The sequence below is a fragment of the Oncorhynchus masou genome, chromosome 24 (genome assembly GCF_036934945.1).
Source record: "Oncorhynchus masou masou isolate Uvic2021 chromosome 24, UVic_Omas_1.1, whole genome shotgun sequence".
Lineage (NCBI taxonomy): Eukaryota > Metazoa > Chordata > Actinopteri > Salmoniformes > Salmonidae > Oncorhynchus > Oncorhynchus masou.
This window is the reverse complement of record NC_088235.1, coordinates 117,117,815-117,133,152: the sequence shown is the minus strand read 5'-3', so window position 1 is coordinate 117,133,152 and position 15,338 is coordinate 117,117,815. Positions and strand designations below refer to the sequence as shown.

The following is a 15,338-nucleotide window of genomic DNA, read 5'->3' as shown; positions in this document are numbered from 1 at the left end:
GGACACTGTGACCTATAGTGTAGTGTAGAGGTCCTGATTGGCTGGACACTGTGACCTATAGTGTAGTGTAGAGGTCCTGATTGGCTGGACACTATGACCTATACTGTAGTGTAGAGGTCCTGATTGGCTGGACACTGTGACCTATAGTGTAGTGTGGAGGTCCTGATTGGCTGGACACTGTGACCTGTACTGTAGTGTAGAGGTCCTGATTGGCTGGACACTATGACCTATAGTGTAGTGTAGAGGTCCTGATTGGCTGGACACTGTGATCTGTACTGTAGTGTAGAGGTCCTGATTGGCTGGACACTGACCTGTACTGTAGTGTAGAGGTCCTGATTGGCTGGACACTGACCTGTACTGTAGTGTAGAGGTCCTGATTGGCTGGACACTATGACCTATAGTGTAGTGTAGAGGTCCTGATTGGCTGGACACTATGACCTATAGTGTAGTGTAGAGGTCCTGATTGGCTGGACACTGACCTGTACTGTAGTGTAGAGGTCCTGATTGGCTGGACACTGACCTGTACTGTAGTGTAGAGGTCCTGATTGGCTGGACACTGTGACCTGTACTGTAGTGTAGAGGTCCTGATTGGCTGGACACTATGACCTATACTGTAGTGTGGAGGTCCTGATTGGCTGGACACTGTGACCTGTACTGTAGTGTAGAGGTCCTGATTGGCTGGACACTGTGATCTGTACTGTAGTGTAGAGGTCCTGATTGGCTGGACACTGACCTGTACTGTAGTGTAGAGGTCCTGATTGGCTGGACACTGACCTGTACTGTAGTGTAGAGGTCCTGATTGGCTGGACACTATGACCTATACTGTAGTGTAGAGGTCCTGATTGGCTGGACACTGTGACCTATAGTGTAGTGTGGAGGTCCTGATTGGCTGGACACTGACCTGTACTGTAGTGTAGAGGTCCTGATTGGCTGGACACTATGACCTATACTGTAGTGTAGAGGTCCTGACTGGCTGGACACTGTGACCTATAGTGTAGTGTAGAGGTCCTGATTGGCTGGACACTGTGACCTATAGTGTAGTGTAGAGGTCCTGACTGGCTGGACACTGTGACCTATAGTGTAGTGTAGAGGCCCTGATTGGCTGGACACTGTGACCTATAGTGTAGTGTAGAGGCCCTGATTGGCTGGACACTGACCTGTACTGTAGTGTAGAGGTCCTGATTGGCTGGACACTGTGATCTGTACTGTAGTGTAGAGGTCCTGATTGGCTGGACACTGACCTGTACTGTAGTGTAGAGGTCCTGATTGGCTGGACACTGTGACCTGTCCTGTAGTGTAGAGGTCCTGACTGGCTGGACACTGACCTGTACTGTAGTGTAGAGGTCCTGATTGGCTGGACACTGACCTGTACTGTAGTGTAGAGGTCCTGATTGGCTGGACACTGTGACCTGTACTGTAGTGTAGAGGTCCTGATTGGCTGGACACTGTGACCTGTACTGTAGTGTAGAGGTCCTGATTGGCTGGACACTGACCTGTACTGTAGTGTAGAGGTCCTGATTGGCTGGACACTGACCTGTACTGTAGTGTAGAGGTCCTGATTGGCTGGACACTGTGACCTATAGTGTAGTGTAGAGGTCCTGATTGGCTGGACACTGTGACCTATAGTGTAGTGTAGAGGTCCTGATTGGCTGGATACTGTGACCTGTACTGTAGTGTAGAGGTCCTGATTGGCTGGACACTGTGACCTATAGTGTAGTGTAGAGGTCCTGATTGGCTGGACACTGACCTGTACTGTAGTGTAGAGGTCCTGATTGGCTGGACACTGTGACCTATAGTGTAGTGTAGAGGTCCTGATTGGCTGGACACTGTGACCTATAGTGTAGTGTAGAGGTCCTGATTGGCTGGACACTGTGACCTATAGTGTAGTGTAGAGGTCCTGACTGGCTGGACACTGTGACCTGTACTGTAGTGTAGAGGTCCTGATTGGCTGGACACTGACCTGTACTGTAGTGTAGAGGTCCTGACTGGCTGGACACTGTGACCTGTACTGTAGTGTAGAGGTCCTGATTGGCTGGACACTGTGACCTATAGTGTAGTGTAGAGGCCCTGATTGGCTGGACACTGTGACCTATAGTGTAGTGTAGAGGTCCTGATTGGCTGGACACTGTGACCTATAGTGTAGTGTAGAGGTCCTGATTGGCTGGACACTATGACCTATACTGTAGTGTAGAGGTCCTGATTGGCTGGACACTGTGACCTATAGTGTAGTGTAGAGGTCCTGATTGGCTGGACACTGTGACCTATAGTGTAGTGTGGAGGTCCTGATTGGCTGGACACTGTGACCTGTACTGTAGTGTAGAGGTCCTGATTGGCTGGACACTGTGATCTGTACTGTAGTGTAGAGGTCCTGATTGGCTGGACACTGACCTGTACTGTAGTGTAGAGGTCCTGATTGGCTGGACACTGACCTGTACTGTAGTGTAGAGGTCCTGATTGGCTGGACACTGACCTGTACTGTAGTGTAGAGGTCCTGATTGGCTGGACACTATGACCTATAGTGTAGTGTAGAGGTCCTGATTGGCTGGACACTATGACCTATAGTGTAGTGTAGAGGTCCTGATTGGCTGGACACTGACCTGTACTGTAGTGTAGAGGTCCTGATTGGCTGGACACTGACCTGTACTGTAGTGTAGAGGTCCTGATTGGCTGGACACTGACCTGTACTGTAGTGTAGAGGTCCTGATTGGCTGGACACTGTGACCTGTACTGTAGTGTAGAGGTCCTGATTGGCTGGACACTATGACCTATAGTGTAGTGTAGAGGTCCTGATTGGCTGGACACTGTGATCTGTACTGTAGTGTAGAGGTCCTGATTGGCTGGACACTGTGACCTATAGTGTAGTGTAGAGGTCCTGATTGGCTGGACACTGTGACCTATAGTGTAGTGTAGAGGTCCTGATTGGCTGGACACTATGACCTATACTGTAGTGTAGAGGTCCTGATTGGCTGGACACTATGACCTATACTGTAGTGTAGAGGTCCTGATTGGCTGGACACTGTGACCTATAGTGTAGTGTGGAGGTCCTGATTGGCTGGACACTGTGACCTGTACTGTAGTGTAGAGGTCCTGATTGGCTGGACACTATGACCTATAGTGTAGTGTAGAGGTCCTGATTGGCTGGACACTGTGATCTGTACTGTAGTGTAGAGGTCCTGATTGGCTGGACACTGACCTGTACTGTAGTGTAGACGTCCTGATTGGCTGGACACTGACCTGTACTGTAGTGTAGAGGTCCTGATTGGCTGGACACTGACCTGTACTGTAGTGTAGAGGTCCTGATTGGCTGGACACTGACCTGTACTGTAGTGTAGAGGTCCTGATTGGCTGGACACTGTGACCTATACTGTAGTGTAGAGGTCCTGATTGGCTGGACACTGACCTGTACTGTAGTGTAGAGGTCCTGATTGGCTGGACACTGTGACCTGTACTGTAGTGTAGAGGTCCTGATTGGCTGGACACTATGACCTATACTGTAGTGTAGAGGTCCTGATTGGCTGGACACTGTGACCTATACTGTAGTGTAGAGGTCCTGACTGGCTGGACACTGTGACCTATAGTGTAGTGTAGAGGTCCTGATTGGCTGGACACTGTGACCTATACTGTAGTGTAGAGGTCCTGACTGGCTGGACACTGTGACCTATAGTGTAGTGTAGAGGCCCTGATTGGCTGGACACTGTGACCTATAGTGTAGTGTAGAGGCCCTGATTGGCTGGACACTGACCTGTACTGTAGTGTAGAGGTCCTGATTGGCTGGACACTGTGATCTGTACTGTAGTGTAGAGGTCCTGATTGGCTGGACACTGACCTGTACTGTAGTGTAGAGGTCCTGATTGGCTGGACTCTGACCTGTACTGTAGTGTAGAGGTCCTGATTGGCTGGACACTGTGACCTGTACTGTAGTGTAGAGGTCCTGATTGGCTGGACACTGTGACCTGTACTGTAGTGTAGAGGTCCTGATTGGCTGGACACTGACCTGTACTGTAGTGTAGAGGTCCTGATTGGCTGGACACTGACCTGTACTGTAGTGTAGAGGTCCTGATTGGCTGGACACTGTGACCTATACTGTAGTGTAGAGGTCCTGATTGGCTGGACACTGTGACCTATACTGTAGTGTAGAGGCCCTGATTGGTTGGACACTGTGACCTATAGTGTAGTGTAGAGGTCCTGACTGGCTGGACACTGTGACCTGTACTGTAGTGTAGAGGTCCTGATTGGCTGGACACTGTGACCTATAGTGTAGTGTAGAGGTCCTGATTGGCTGGATACTGTGACCTATAGTGTAGTGTAGAGGTCCTGATTGGCTGGACACTGACCTGTACTGTAGTGTAGAGGTCCTGATTGGCTGGACACTGTGACCTGTACTGTAGTGTAGAGGCCCTGATTGGTTGGACACTGTGACCTATAGTGTAGTGTAGAGGTCCTGACTGGCTGGACACTGTGACCTGTACTGTAGTGTAGATGTCCTGATTGGCTGGACACTGACCTGTACTGTAGTGTAGAGGTCCTGATTGGCTGGACACTGTGACCTATAGTGTAGTGTAGAGGTCCTGATTGGCTGGACACTGTGACCTATAGTGTAGTGTAGAGGTCCTGACTGGCTGGACACTGTGACCTGTACTGTAGTGTAGAGGTCCTGATTGGCTGGACACTGACCTGTACTGTAGTGTAGAGGTCCTGACTGGCTGGACACTGTGACCTGTACTGTAGTGTAGAGGTCCTGATTGGCTGGACACTGTGACCTATAGTGTAGTGTAGAGGCCCTGATTGGCTGGACACTGTGACCTATAGTGTAGTGTAGAGGTCCTGATTGGCTGGACACTGTGATCTGTACTGTAGTGTAGAGGTCCTGATTGGCTGGACACTGACCTGTACTGTAGTGTAGAGGTCCTGATTGGCTGGACACTGACCTGTACTGTAGTGTAGAGGTCCTGATTGGCTGGACACTGACCTGTACTGTAGTGTAGAGGTCCTGATTGGCTGGACACTGACCTGTACTGTAGTGTAGAGGTCCTGATTGGCTGGACACTGACCTGTACTGTAGTGTAGAGGTCCTGATTGGCTGGACACTGTGACCTATACTGTAGTGTAGAGGTCCTGATTGGCTGGACACTGACCTGTACTGTAGTGTAGAGGTCCTGATTGGCTGGACACTGTGACCTGTACTGTAGTGTAGAGGTCCTGATTGGCTGGACACTATGACCTATACTGTAGTGTAGAGGTCCTGATTGGCTGGACACTGTGACCTATACTGTAGTGTAGAGGTCCTGACTGGCTGGACACTGTGACCTATAGTGTAGTGTAGAGGTCCTGATTGGCTGGACACTGTGACCTATACTGTAGTGTAGAGGTCCTGACTGGCTGGACACTGTGACCTATAGTGTAGTGTAGAGGCCCTGATTGGCTGGACACTGTGACCTATAGTGTAGTGTAGAGGCCCTGATTGGCTGGACACTGACCTGTACTGTAGTGTAGAGGTCCTGATTGGCTGGACACTGTGATCTGTACTGTAGTGTAGAGGTCCTGATTGGCTGGACACTGACCTGTACTGTAGTGTAGAGGTCCTGATTGGCTGGACACTGACCTGTACTGTAGTGGTCCTGATTGGCTGGACACTGTGACCTGTACTGTAGTGTAGAGGTCCTGATTGGCTGGACACTGTGACCTGTACTGTAGTGTAGAGGTCCTGATTGGCTGGACACTGACCTGTACTGTAGTGTAGAGGTCCTGATTGGCTGGACACTGACCTGTACTGTAGTGTAGAGGTCCTGATTGGCTGGACACTGTGACCTATACTGTAGTGTAGAGGTCCTGATTGGCTGGACACTGTGACCTATACTGTAGTGTAGAGGCCCTGATTGGTTGGACACTGTGACCTATAGTGTAGTGTAGAGGTCCTGACTGGCTGGACACTGTGACCTGTACTGTAGTGTAGAGGTCCTGATTGGCTGGACACTGTGACCTATAGTGTAGTGTAGAGGTCCTGATTGGCTGGATACTGTGACCTATAGTGTAGTGTAGAGGTCCTGATTGGCTGGACACTGACCTGTACTGTAGTGTAGAGGTCCTGATTGGCTGGACACTGTGACCTGTACTGTAGTGTAGAGGCCCTGATTGGTTGGACACTGTGACCTATAGTGTAGTGTAGAGGTCCTGACTGGCTGGACACTGTGACCTGTACTGTAGTGTAGAGGTCCTGATTGGCTGGACACTGACCTGTACTGTAGTGTAGAGGTCCTGATTGGCTGGACACTGTGACCTATAGTCTAGTGTAGAGGCCCTGATTGGCTGGACACTGTGACCTATAGTGTAGTGTAGAGGTCCTGATTGGCTGGACACTGTGACCTATAGTGTAGTGTAGAGGTCCTGATTGGCTGGACACTATGACCTATACTGTAGTGTAGAGGTCCTGATTGGCTGGACACTGTGACCTATAGTGTAGTGTGGAGGTCCTGATTGGCTGGACACTGTGACCTGTACTGTAGTGTAGAGGTCCTGATTGGCTGGACACTATGACCTATAGTGTAGTGTAGAGGTCCTGATTGGCTGGACACTGTGATCTGTACTGTAGTGTAGAGGTCCTGATTGGCTGGACACTGACCTGTACTGTAGTGTAGAGGTCCTGATTGGCTGGACACTATGACCTATAGTGTAGTGTAGAGGTCCTGATTGGCTGGACACTATGACCTATAGTGTAGTGTAGAGGTCCTGATTGGCTGGACACTATGACCTATAGTGTAGTGTAGAGGTCCTGATTGGCTGGACACTGACCTGTACTGTAGTGTAGAGGTCCTGATTGGCTGGACACTGACCTGTACTGTAGTGTAGAGGTCCTGATTGGCTGGACACTGACCTGTACTGTAGTGTAGAGGTCCTGATTGGCTGGACACTGTGACCTGTACTGTAGTGTAGAGGTCCTGATTGGCTGGACACTGTGACCTGTACTGTAGTGTAGAGGTCCTGATTGGCTGGACACTATGACCTATAGTGTAGTGTAGAGGTCCTGATTGGCTGGACACTGTGATCTGTACTGTAGTGTAGAGGTCCTGATTGGCTGGACACTGACCTGTACTGTAGTGTAGAGGTCCTGATTGGCTGGACACTGACCTGTACTGTAGTGTAGAGGTCCTGATTGGCTGGACACTGTGACCTGTACTGTAGTGTAGAGGTCCTGATTGGCTGGACACTATGACCTATAGTGTAGTGTAGAGGTCCTGATTGGCTGGACACTGTGATCTGTACTGTAGTGTAGAGGTCCTGATTGGCTGGACACTGACCTGTACTGTAGTGTAGAGGTCCTGATTGGCTGGACACTATGACCTATAGTGTAGTGTAGAGGTCCTGATTGGCTGGACACTGTGACCTGTACTGTAGTGTAGAGGTCCTGATTGGCTGGACACTGTGACCTGTACTGTAGTGTAGAGGTCCTGATTGGCTGGACACTGACCTGTACTGTAGTGTAGAGGTCCTGATTGGCTGGACACTGACCTGTACTGTAGTGTAGAGGTCCTGATTGGCTGGACACTGACCTGTACTGTAGTGTAGAGGTCCTGATTGGCTGGACACTGACCTGTACTGTAGTGTAGAGGTCCTGATTGGCTGGACACTGTGACCTATACTGTAGTGTAGAGGTCCTGACTGGCTGGACACTGTGACCTATAGTGTAGTGTAGAGGTCCTGATTGGCTGGACACTGTGACCTATAGTGTAGTGTAGAGGTCCTGATTGGCTGGACACTATGACCTATAGTGTAGTGTAGAGGTCCTGATTGGCTGGACACTGTGATCTGTACTGTAGTGTAGAGGTCCTGATTGGCTGGACACTGTGACCTATAGTGTAGTGTAGAGGTCCTGATTGGCTGGACACTGTGACCTATAGTGTAGTGTAGAGGTCCTGATTGGCTGGACACTATGACCTATACTGTAGTGTAGAGGTCCTGATTGGCTGGACACTATGACCTATACTGTAGTGTAGAGGTCCTGATTGGCTGGACACTGTGACCTATAGTGTAGTGTGGAGGTCCTGATTGGCTGGACACTGTGACCTGTACTGTAGTGTAGAGGTCCTGATTGGCTGGACACTATGACCTATAGTGTAGTGTAGAGGTCCTGATTGGCTGGACACTGTGATCTGTACTGTAGTGTAGAGGTCCTGATTGGCTGGACACTGACCTGTACTGTAGTGTAGAGGTCCTGATTGGCTGGACACTGACCTGTACTGTAGTGTAGAGGTCCTGATTGGCTGGACACTGACCTGTACTGTAGTGTAGAGGTCCTGATTGGCTGGACACTGACCTGTACTGTAGTGTAGAGGTCCTGATTGGCTGGACACTGTGACCTATACTGTAGTGTAGAGGTCCTGATTGGCTGGACACTATGACCTATACTGTAGTGTAGAGGTCCTGATTGGCTGGACACTGTGACCTATACTGTAGTGTAGAGGTCCTGACTGGCTGGACACTGTGACCTATAGTGTAGTGTAGAGGTCCTGATTGGCTGGACACTGTGACCTATACTGTAGTGTAGAGGTCCTGACTGGCTGGACACTGTGACCTATAGTGTAGTGTAGAGGCCCTGATTGGCTGGACACTGTGACCTATAGTGTAGTGTAGAGGCCCTGATTGGCTGGACACTGACCTGTACTGTAGTGTAGAGGTCCTGATTGGCTGGACACTGTGATCTGTACTGTAGTGTAGAGGTCCTGATTGGCTGGACACTGACCTGTACTGTAGTGTAGAGGTCCTGATTGGCTGGACACTGACCTGTACTGTAGTGTAGAGGTCCTGATTGGCTGGACACTGTGACCTGTACTGTAGTGTAGAGGTCCTGATTGGCTGGACACTGTGACCTGTACTGTAGTGTAGAGGTCCTGATTGGCTGGACACTGACCTGTACTGTAGTGTAGAGGTCCTGATTGGCTGGACACTGACCTGTACTGTAGTGTAGAGGTCCTGATTGGCTGGACACTGTGACCTATACTGTAGTGTAGAGGTCCTGATTGGCTGGACACTGTGACCTATACTGTAGTGTAGAGGCCCTGATTGGTTGGACACTGTGACCTATAGTGTAGTGTAGAGGTCCTGACTGGCTGGACACTGTGACCTGTACTGTAGTGTAGAGGTCCTGATTGGCTGGACACTGTGACCTATAGTGTAGTGTAGAGGTCCTGATTGGCTGGATACTGTGACCTATAGTGTAGTGTAGAGGTCCTGATTGGCTGGACACTGACCTGTACTGTAGTGTAGAGGTCCTGATTGGCTGGACACTGTGACCTGTACTGTAGTGTAGAGGCCCTGATTGGTTGGACACTGTGACCTATAGTGTAGTGTAGAGGTCCTGACTGGCTGGACACTGTGACCTGTACTGTAGTGTAGAGGTCCTGATTGGCTGGACACTGACCTGTACTGTAGTGTAGAGGTCCTGATTGGCTGGACACTGTGACCTATAGTCTAGTGTAGAGGCCCTGATTGGCTGGACACTGTGACCTATAGTGTAGTGTAGAGGTCCTGATTGGCTGGACACTGTGACCTATAGTGTAGTGTAGAGGTCCTGATTGGCTGGACACTATGACCTATACTGTAGTGTAGAGGTCCTGATTGGCTGGACACTGTGACCTATAGTGTAGTGTGGAGGTCCTGATTGGCTGGACACTGTGACCTGTACTGTAGTGTAGAGGTCCTGATTGGCTGGACACTATGACCTATAGTGTAGTGTAGAGGTCCTGATTGGCTGGACACTATGACCTATAGTGTAGTGTAGAGGTCCTGATTGGCTGGACACTGACCTGTACTGTAGTGTAGAGGTCCTGATTGGCTGGACACTGACCTGTACTGTAGTGTAGAGGTCCTGATTGGCTGGACACTGACCTGTACTGTAGTGTAGAGGTCCTGATTGGCTGGACACTGTGACCTGTACTGTAGTGTAGAGGTCCTGATTGGCTGGACACTGTGACCTGTACTGTAGTGTAGAGGTCCTGATTGGCTGGACACTATGACCTATAGTGTAGTGTAGAGGTCCTGATTGGCTGGACACTGTGATCTGTACTGTAGTGTAGAGGTCCTGATTGGCTGGACACTGACCTGTACTGTAGTGTAGAGGTCCTGATTGGCTGGACACTGACCTGTACTGTAGTGTAGAGGTCCTGATTGGCTGGACACTGTGACCTGTACTGTAGTGTAGAGGTCCTGATTGGCTGGACACTATGACCTATAGTGTAGTGTAGAGGTCCTGATTGGCTGGACACTGTGATCTGTACTGTAGTGTAGAGGTCCTGATTGGCTGGACACTGACCTGTACTGTAGTGTAGAGGTCCTGATTGGCTGGACACTATGACCTATAGTGTAGTGTAGAGGTCCTGATTGGCTGGACACTGTGACCTGTACTGTAGTGTAGAGGTCCTGATTGGCTGGACACTGTGACCTGTACTGTAGTGTAGAGGTCCTGATTGGCTGGACACTGACCTGTACTGTAGTGTAGAGGTCCTGATTGGCTGGACACTGACCTGTACTGTAGTGTAGAGGTCCTGATTGGCTGGACACTGACCTGTACTGTAGTGTAGAGGTCCTGATTGGCTGGACACTGACCTGTACTGTAGTGTAGAGGTCCTGATTGGCTGGACACTGTGACCTATACTGTAGTGTAGAGGTCCTGACTGGCTGGACACTGTGACCTATAGTGTAGTGTAGAGGTCCTGATTGGCTGGACACTGTGACCTATAGTGTAGTGTAGAGGTCCTGACTGGCTGGACACTGTGACCTATAGTGTAGTGTAGAGGCCCTGATTGGCTGGACACTGTGACCTATAGTGTAGTGTAGAGGCCCTGATTGGCTGGACACTGACCTGTACTGTAGTGTAGAGGTCCTGACTGGCTGGACACTGTGACCTATAGTGTAGTGTAGAGGTCCTGACTGGCTGGACACTGTGACCTATAGTGTAGTGTAGAGGCCCTGATTGGCTGGACACTGACCTGTACTGTAGTGTAGAGGTCCTGACTGGCTGGACACTGTGATCTGTACTGTAGTGTAGAGGTCCTGATTGGCTGGACACTGTGATCTGTACTGTAGTGTAGAGGTCCTGATTGGCTGGACACTGTGACCTATACTGTAGTGTAGAGGTCCTGACTGGCTGGACACTGTGACCTATAGTGTAGTGTAGAGGCCCTGATTGGCTGGACACTGTGACCTATAGTGTAGTGTAGAGGCCCTGATTGGCTGGACACTGACCTGTACTGTAGTGTAGAGGTCCTGACTGGCTGGACACTGTGACCTATAGTGTAGTGTAGAGGTCCTGACTGGCTGGACACTGTGACCTATAGTGTAGTGTAGAGGCCCTGATTGGCTGGACACTGACCTGTACTGTAGTGTAGAGGTCCTGACTGGCTGGACACTGTGATCTGTACTGTAGTGTAGAGGTCCTGATTGGCTGGACACTGTGATCTGTACTGTAGTGTAGAGGTCCTGATTGGCTGGACACTGTGACCTATACTGTAGTGTAGAGGTCCTGACTGGCTGGACACTGTGATCTGTACTGTAGTGTAGAGGTCCTGATTGGCTGGACACTGTGATCTGTACTGTAGTGTAGAGGTCCTGATTGGCTGGACACTGTGATCTGTACTGTAGTGTAGAGGTCCTGATTGGCTGGACACTGTGATCTGTACTGTAGTGTAGAGGTCCTGATTGGCTGGACACTGACCTGTACTGTAGTGTAGAGGTCCTGATTGGCTGGACACTGTGACCTGTACTGTAGTGTAGAGGTCCTGATTGGCTGGACACTGTGACCTGTACTGTAGTGTAGAGGTCCTGATTGGCTGGACACTGACCTGTACTGTAGTGTAGAGGTCCTGATTGGCTGGACACTGACCTGTACTGTAGTGTAGAGGTCCTGATTGGCTGGACACTGTGACCTATACTGTAGTGTAGAGGTCCTGACTGGCTGGACACTGTGACCTGTACTGTAGTGTAGAGGTCCTGATTGGCTGGACACTGTGACCTATAGTGTAGTGTAGAGGTCCTGATTGGCTGGACACTGACCTGTACTGTAGTGTAGAGGTCCTGATTGGCTGGACACTGTGACCTATAGTGTAGTGTAGAGGTCCTGATTGGCTGGACACTGTGACCTGTACTGTAGTGTAGAGGTCCTGATTGGCTGGACACTGTGACCTGTACTGTAGTGTAGAGGTCCTGATTGGCTGGACACTGACCTGTACTGTAGTGTAGAGGTCCTGATTGGCTGGACACTGTGACCTGTACTGTAGTGTAGAGGTCCTGATTGGCTTGACACTGTGACCTGTACTGTAGTGTAGAGGTCCTGACTGGCTGGACACTGTGACCTATACTGTAGTGTAGAGGTCCTGACTGGCTGGACACTGTGACCTATAGTGTAGTGTAGAGGTCCTGATTGGCTGGACACTGACCTGTACTGTAGTGTAGAGGTCCTGATTGGCTGGACACTGACCTGTACTGTAGTGTAGAGGTCCTGATTGGCTGGACACTGTGACCTGTACTGTAGTGTAGAGGTCCTGATTGGCTGGACACTGTGACCTGTACTGTAGTGTAGAGGTCCTGATTGGCTGGACACTGACCTGTACTGTAGTGTAGAGGTCCTGATTGGCTGGACACTGACCTGTACTGTAGTGTAGAGGTCCTGATTGGCTGGACACTGTGACCTGTACTGTAGTGTAGAGGCCCTGATTGGCTGGACACTGTGACCTATAGTGTAGTGTAGAGGTCCTGATTAGCTGGACACTGTGACCTATAGTGTAGTGTAGAGGTCCTGATTGGCTGGACACTGTGACCTATAGTGTAGTGTAGAGGTCCTGATTGGCTGGACACTGTGACCTGTACTGTAGTGTAGAGGTCCTGATTGGCTGGACACTATGACCTATACTGTAGTGTAGAGGCCCTGATTGGCTGGACACTATGACCTATAGTGTAGTGTAGAGGTCCTGATTGGCTGGACACTGACCTGTACTGTAGTGTAGAGGTCCTGATTGGCTGGACACTGACCTGTACTGTAGTGTAGAGGTCCTGATTGGCTGGACACTGACCTGTACTGTAGCCATTAGTGATGGGGACCATTCAGTGGTGATCAGGTAGAATGATGTAGGGACCAGTGCAGTAGAATATCTTAGTGGAAGGCTCTGATGGGGACCATGAAATATTCAGTATAAATTGGTTAACTACACCTTTAAAAGGAGACGGCAGAAACACTTTAAATCACAAAGATTCACAGCTATTCAACTGAACCAGGTGTCCACATCAAGCTTTAAAAGGACAAATAGATGACATCATGTTCTACTAATCTATTGATATGTCAGGTTTCCTCTTATGAAAGGTTGGATAAAAAACACAATCCTCCTCATTTCCCTTCACCGCCTGCTGTCCAATAGCTTTGAACCTGACGGATTTCCATGACAACGCCTTGCTGAAGCTGCAGGTGGGCGGGCCTTTCGTGAGTGGCATGGTGGATCTGACCAATGAGGAGTACATCCTTATTCAGGTGGAGCAGACTGAAGAGGCGGGGCCACGGAGAAGGCGGGTCCAGACGGTAAGAGTCTCCACCCACGTTCCACCTCTGTTTATGAATGCAGTTTGAAGTCCCAAATGGCACCCTATTCCCTTATATAGTGCACTACTTTAGACCAGAGCCCTATTCCCTTAATAGTGCACAACTTTAGACCAGAGCCCTATTCCCTATATAGTGCACTACTTTAGACCAGAGCCCTATTCCCTTAATAGTGCACTACTTTAGACCAGAGCCCTATTCCCTTAATAGTGCAGTACTTTAGACCAGAGCCCTATTCCCTTAATAGTGCACTACTTTAGACCAGAGCCCTATTCCCTTAATAGTGCACTACTTTAGACCAGAGCCCTATTCCCTTAATAGTGCACTACTATAGACCAGAGCCCTATTCCCTTAATAGTGCACTACTATAGACCAGAGCCCTATTCCCTTAATAGTGCACTACTTTAGACCAGAGCCCTATTCCCTTAATAGTGCACTACTATAGACCAGAGCCCTATTCCCTTAATAGTGCACTACTATAGACCAGAGCCCTATTCCCTTAATAGTGCACTACTATAGACCAGAGCCCTATTCCCTATATAGTGCACTACTATAGACCAGAGCCCTATTCCCTATATAGTGCACTACTATAGACCAGAGCCCTATTCCCTTAATAGTGCAGTACTTTAGACCAGAGCCCTATTCCCTTAATAGTGCACTACTATAGACCAGAGCCCTATTCCCTTAATAGTGCACTACTATAGACCAGAGCCCTATTCCCTTAATAGTGCACTACTATAGACCAGAGCCCTATTCCCTTAATAGTGCACTACTATAGACCAGAGCCCTATTCCCTTAATAGTGCACTACTATAGACCAGAGCCCTATGGGTCAAAAGTAGTGCACTTCAAAGGGAATAGGTTTCTATTTGGGATCTAGCCTGTGTTTTACAGTGTTACCAATCTGATTGTAATACCATCTGTGTTTCTCCTCTTCAACAGGTGATCTATAACTGGACCATACCTCTGCGTTCTGAACGGAGTGACCAGGTTATAACAACTAAAACATTTGAGATGTTGAGCAGGTATGTCCCCAAATCATTCCTGTACTGTACTTGATCGGCTATGAAAAGCCAACTGACATTTACTCCTTAGGTGCTGACCTGTTGCACCCTCGACAACCACTGTGATTATTATTATTTAACCCTGCTGGTCATTTATGAACATTTGAACATCTTGGCCATGTTCTGTTATAATCTCCACCCGGCACAGCCAGAAGAGGACTGGTCACCCCTCAGAGCCTGGTTCCTCTCTAGGTTTCTTCCTAGGTTCTGGCCTTTCTAGGGAGTTTTTCCTAGCCACCGTGCTTCTACATCTGCATTGCTTGCTGTTTGGGGTTTTAGGCTGGGTTTCTGTACAGCACTTTGAGATATCAGCTGATGTACGAAGGGCTTTATAAATACATTTGATTTGATTTGCACTATTCCTGATGTTGCTCTCTACTAGTTAACATGACAATTCCTGCATGTCCAGTATTGTTATAGTACCATTGGCTTGTTCTCAGTAGTTTACATTTACATTTAAGTCATTTAGCAGACGCTCTTATCCAGAGCGACTTACAAATTGGTAGTTGTTTCTGATGGTCCTGTATGGGTACAGTAGTTGTTTCTGATGGTCCTGTATGGGTACAGTAGTTGTTTCTGATTGTCCTGCATGGGTACAGTAGTTGTTTCTGATGGTCTTGCATGGGTACAGTAGTTGTTTCTGATGGTCCTGCATGGGTACAGTAGTTGTTTCTGATGGTCCTGCATGGGTACAGT

The 15,338-nt window shown here is 49.1% G+C and overlaps 1 protein-coding gene across 1 annotated transcript in view; it reads left to right on the top strand.

Moving 5' to 3' along the window:
• oca2 (oculocutaneous albinism II) overlaps nt 1-15,338 on the top strand; it is a 229,428-nt gene that overhangs the window by 43,749 nt on the left and 170,341 nt on the right. The window contains exons 6-7 of the mRNA XM_064933250.1: nt 13,404-13,561; nt 14,521-14,603. Of these exons, the coding sequence (XP_064789322.1) occupies nt 13,404-13,561; nt 14,521-14,603 (241 nt within the window). The remainder of the gene's footprint in view (nt 1-13,403; nt 13,562-14,520; nt 14,604-15,338) is intronic.